We start from the raw sequence: 4,751 nt of genomic DNA on the forward strand, positions 1-4,751 counted from the left end.
CCCTGAAGGCAACACCAGCGCGTGGAGCACAATCCCAACACGCAACACGAGTGAAATGCGTGAGGTGACAGCAGGAAGAGTCCTGGTGCCGGCACAACCCTTCCCGGGGGTCTTCTGCCCTGCCACCCGGGGAAGCTTCGGCCCTGGGGTCTGCAGAAAGCTGACCCCAGGAGCTCGACGCTGGAGGGGCAGAGCTGGGGGGCAGCAAAGCGGGGACCCCCCGCGCTGGGCGTCCGGGGGAGCCTGCGAGCCGCCTCCCCCCGCTCCCTCGCCCCCCTGCACCCCCTTACCTGAGCCGCCCACGTTGGACCTGAGCAGGCAGCTCCTCCGGGAGGAGGAGAAGGACGAGATGTCGCTCTGGGAGCGGCCGCGGGGACCGGGCAAGGGCCAGGCGGGATGCGGCTCCCCCGCTCCGGTCCCCGGCCGCCCTGCCATCGCCATCGGGGAGCCGAGAGAGGGAGGGAGGGAGACGAGGGAGAGCCCGGAGGGGAGGGCAGAGGGAAAGTTTGCAGAGGAAGAGCCGCCCCTCGGCTCCGACCGCCCCGCCGCGGAGCCGCCCCGCCGGGAGGGCGATGGGGTTTTTTTTTGGGGGAGCGATTTCGGAGAGGCTGCGAGCATCCAGACCCCGTGGTACCACGGGGGGAGAAGACCCCGGGGGGGTGCAGAGGGATGGAGGGGGGGGGTCCCCCGCGTCCCCTCCCTCCATCCCTCTGCACCCCCCCCTATAGCCGCGATGAGTCAAACCCGCACCCCGGCTCTCTGGCTGTGCTGCAGGGACAAGTTTGCAACCCCACACCTCAACTTTTTTTTTTTTTTTTTTTTTTTTGCCCAGCAGGCTAGGAAGCTTTTCATCTCAGAAGCAGGATCCCCGTTCAGCTCGGTGCAAAGGGAAACCGAGCCCTGCGGTTTCCATTCTCTGTTTGTTTGTCTCGCAGACATACTTTTCGAATGTGATGCGACGTCAGAAGAATGGTTCCACTGCTTTTTCTGGGCAAGCGAGTTCACATCCTGCCTTGAAGAAAACCCTAAGTTTCTTTAATGGCAAAGATCAACAGGGCATTTTAAACATTTTAATATTTTTAACCCAGCCATTGTCACATACCCTACTACCCAGTGCAAAGTCCCATTCAGACCACATGGAAACACCCTAGCATCTACCCTCACCAGGTCTGAGCCAGATCCTATCAGGTCTGAAATGTGCCCATGTCCATTTATTTTCTGGCTCCTGCTTTCCGCCCAGGAACCGGGCACTCCTTGCAATGCCAAGCCCTCACAGCTCCCCAGGTGCATTCATTTCGCAGCCTTCCCAGCAGTCACACCACTCGCCATTCCCCGAGCAAGTGATCCAGTACATGAGGCTCACATGTCAGCAATTAAGCAGGTCTTTTCTGCTCAGCAACCACCCAGGGGACTGCCTTCATTAGTTCCTCTCCTCCTTCCCCATCTGCAGAGAGCTTTCTCAGTGGAGCTGTGCTGGGAGAGGCAGGGGCTTCTCCTGGCTGGGAGCTCCATGCTTGCAGACCTTCCTGCGGGGGCCAGGTTACTCCAGTATTGCACAGGAAAAATTGCGTTTAGAAAGCTTCCTGTAAAGTCACGGACATCGGTCCTGCACTATTCACCACGTCTCATAATGTACTGTTTTCATGATTTACCCCTTACAGCTTGCATTGTTACAGGTGTGGCTGTGCACTGAGGACCTTTTCTCTCACAGGAGATGTCAGCAGCTGTGCATGTGTGGGCTGGTGACATTTTCTGAACCTGTTTAAGACTTAATCGGAAGTGTACTCATGACTTCTATTTAATGAACTGTTTTCTACCTTTTTTTTTTTTTTTTAATTCAAAGGATGTGAGAAAGGTCATTAAACAAAATACACAGTTCATGCTTTACATCTCACTAAAGTCAATAGTTCACTGATGGTGGTGAGCTTTGAGTGAGACCCCGGAGCTTTTTTTTTGGATTATTTTTCCTTCAAAGTATTTTGGGCCACAGAGCAATTGTAACTTTGTCGTTCTGTAAAGAATAAGCTTCAGAGTCTACTTTAAAACTCCCACATTAAGGAGCCACTCCATATCTAATCCTTTGTTGCTGGCAGCAATCAAAAAGAAAAGGTTGCAGAATACGAAGAAATCTAAAGATAAACTAGAAAAGATACCATAGCAAGAGGTCAAAGGTGTTTAAGAGTTTCTTTTCAGAAGCAAAATGACAGAAATGAAGGTAAAAGAAGATCCAGAGAAAGTAGGTCAGCATTGAATACGAAGAGGCAGAAGATGAAAAAAAAACCTAAGGGCTCCTACATGTGATACCAAAGTGCACTTGTAGATCAGAGTAATGTGAACAATCGGTCAGAAAAATTATATCATGGAAGTAAAAATGTTTTTTTTATCACCCCATAACTTACACTCATAGAGGTATATAACTGAAAATGCCATCCCCCTCCACACCCTCCCCCGGCAAAAAAAAAAAAAAAAAAAAAAAGGTACTTCCCGTTTTTACACAGCCCTTTCAATAATTTTGGATGAAATGTAACAGCCATGGTTAACGGCTCTGGAAACTGAAGTTCTATTTCCCTTGATCAGGAAAAGCCTTAGCAGTATACATCTTTCTGACGTGGAGAAAGATTAATTTAGTTGACTGCTCATTTATTTATTTACTTATTCATTAACTGTTCTGATAAGATTGCCAAAGAAATCGTCACTCGTTGTGATGATTTTAGAAAGCTGTTATTTTATGATTAAGCCAAATTATTTCACAAAGACCATCCAGTGGCCACTAGGGCATGATGAAAATATATGCAATTTGGGCATCAGAGAGTGGAGAACCACTAGCCTGGGCAAAAGTGATGCTGGAAAAAACATGTTTTAAAGAAGGTGCCTGCAACCCATGATCTGCTGCACAAGTGCTGAGCATCACCTGCTGAGGTGAGTGCGGTGATTTTATTCAGGTGGGCAGCTGAGCTCCACCACAACCTCTCTCTCACTCCTCCTCCTCAGGAGGAAAGGGGGAGAAAATTAGATGGAAAGGGCTCAAGGGTTGAGATAAGGGCAGGAAGATCACTCAAGAATTACTGGCATGGGCAAAACAGACTCAGTGTAGGGAGATCAGAGAAATTTATTACCTTTTTTAGTAGAATGGGGGCTGCAGTCAGTCTGTAGCACTTCACCTCTGCTGCTTCTTCATGGTCACTCTGCCCCTGCTCCACGTGGGGTCCCTCCCACGGGATGCCGTCCTTCTGAATTGATCCTGCATGGGCTTCCCACAGGCAGCAGCTCTTCAAGAACTGCTCCCACACGGCTCCATACCATGGGGTCCATCCCCCAGGAGCAAACTGCTCCAGCACGGGTCCCCCACGGGTGGGCGGCAGCTCCCCCCAGACCCCCTGCTCCTGCGTGGGCTCCTCTCCACGGGCTGCAGCTCCGGCCCGGGGCCTGCTCCTGCGGGGGCTCTCCATGGGCCGCAGCCTCCTCCAGGCCACATCCACCTGCTCCACCGGGGGCTCCTCCACGGGCTGCAGCGTGGAGATCTGCTCCGTGTGGGACCCATGGGCTGCAGGGGGACAGCCTGCTCCACCAGGGGCCTCTCCACAGGCCGCAGGGGAACTGCTGCTCCCTGCCTGGAGCACCTCCTGCCCTCCTGCTGCACTGACCTGGGGGGCTTCAGGGCTGGTTCTCACTCCTTGTTGTCCCAGCTACTGTTGCACAGCAGGTTTTTTTGTTTTGTTTTGTTGTGTTTTGTTTTTCCCTTTCTTAAATCTGCTCTCCCAGAGGCACAAACAACATTGCTTATTGGCTTGGCTCTGGCCAGCAATGGGTCCCTTTGGATCTGACTTGAACTAGCCCTTATCTGGACTCATCTCACAGAGGCCACCCCTGCAAGTCCCCTGCTACCAAAACCTTGCCATGTAAACCCACTACAGGAAGGCAGTTTCAGCGCAGGCTTCCTGTGAAGCTGTTCTGGTGGCTTCTATGATTCTATGATTCTTTAATGAAATCTCTCCTTGACACATTTGGAGATGCCTCTTCCCCCCCAAAGCCATCACCTCCCAGCAGGAGCTGCAGAGCACAGAGGTAACTAACACCCTGCTCTTCTCGGCTAGGGAAGGAGAGGGAAGGAAGGCCTGTGGCGAGGCACTGAAGCCACATTTGGAAGCAGGCAGGACAGGCAACGCCAGCAGCCTGCTGGGGCTGCCTCTGAGGCGGGTACTGGCAGCAGAGCCGACGTTCAGTCCTGGTGCTGGCTGCAGGCCCCGGTGCTCCCTGCAAGTGGCTTTTTGGGTAAACACTGAGGGAGAAGGCTGGGTGTTTGCGACGGTCACCAGCCATGCATGGCCAGGCACTTCCAGCCCATGGCCATCCTCCTGGGCATGAGGAAGGGCAGAATGTCGACCAGGACAGAAATCAAGTACTCAATTACTTTTTTTTTTTTTTTTTCTTAAAATCCTCCTATTCAGGTAACCCTTGCTGATAGAGCAGCCAAGTGAAGGAGTACTGACGGGCAGGAACACCTCGACTCGTGTGCTTTTCCACACAAGAAGAGGAGAACCACGAGGCTCACTCGCCCAGCCCGGTGGCAGGCAGGGAAGGAGCAAAGTTATGGGAGGGGTGCGCAGATAGCAGCAGGAACCACCCAGGAGGCCGGCACACACCGGGGTAACCCTGGCCGGGTCGAGCCCGATCAGCCGCGGCTGGTCTCGGCCTCTCGCTCCGGGCAGGGGCCGGCCCCGCGGGCAGGAGCCACCGCCCCCGGCCCCGCC

General features: G+C 53.3%; 1 protein-coding gene across 2 annotated transcripts in view; it reads right to left on the minus strand.

Annotated features, from left to right (window-relative positions):
• Positions 1–539, minus strand: part of PHACTR2 (phosphatase and actin regulator 2) — a 137,080-nt gene extending 136,541 nt beyond the window's left edge. Inside the window, exon 1 of one of the 2 annotated variants that reach the window (XM_048080770.2) lies at positions 291–539. In XM_048080770.2, coding sequence (XP_047936727.2) covers positions 291–441 — 151 coding nt within the window. In that variant the 5' untranslated portion in view covers positions 442–539. The remainder of the gene's footprint in view (positions 1–290) is intronic. The other variant, XM_048080771.2, reaches the window with a different exon arrangement.
• Between the last annotated feature and the right edge of the window lie 4,212 nt (positions 540–4,751).

Source organism: Anser cygnoides, chromosome 3 (assembly GCF_040182565.1).
Source record: "Anser cygnoides isolate HZ-2024a breed goose chromosome 3, Taihu_goose_T2T_genome, whole genome shotgun sequence".
NCBI classification, from domain to species: Eukaryota; Metazoa; Chordata; class Aves; order Anseriformes; family Anatidae; genus Anser; species Anser cygnoides.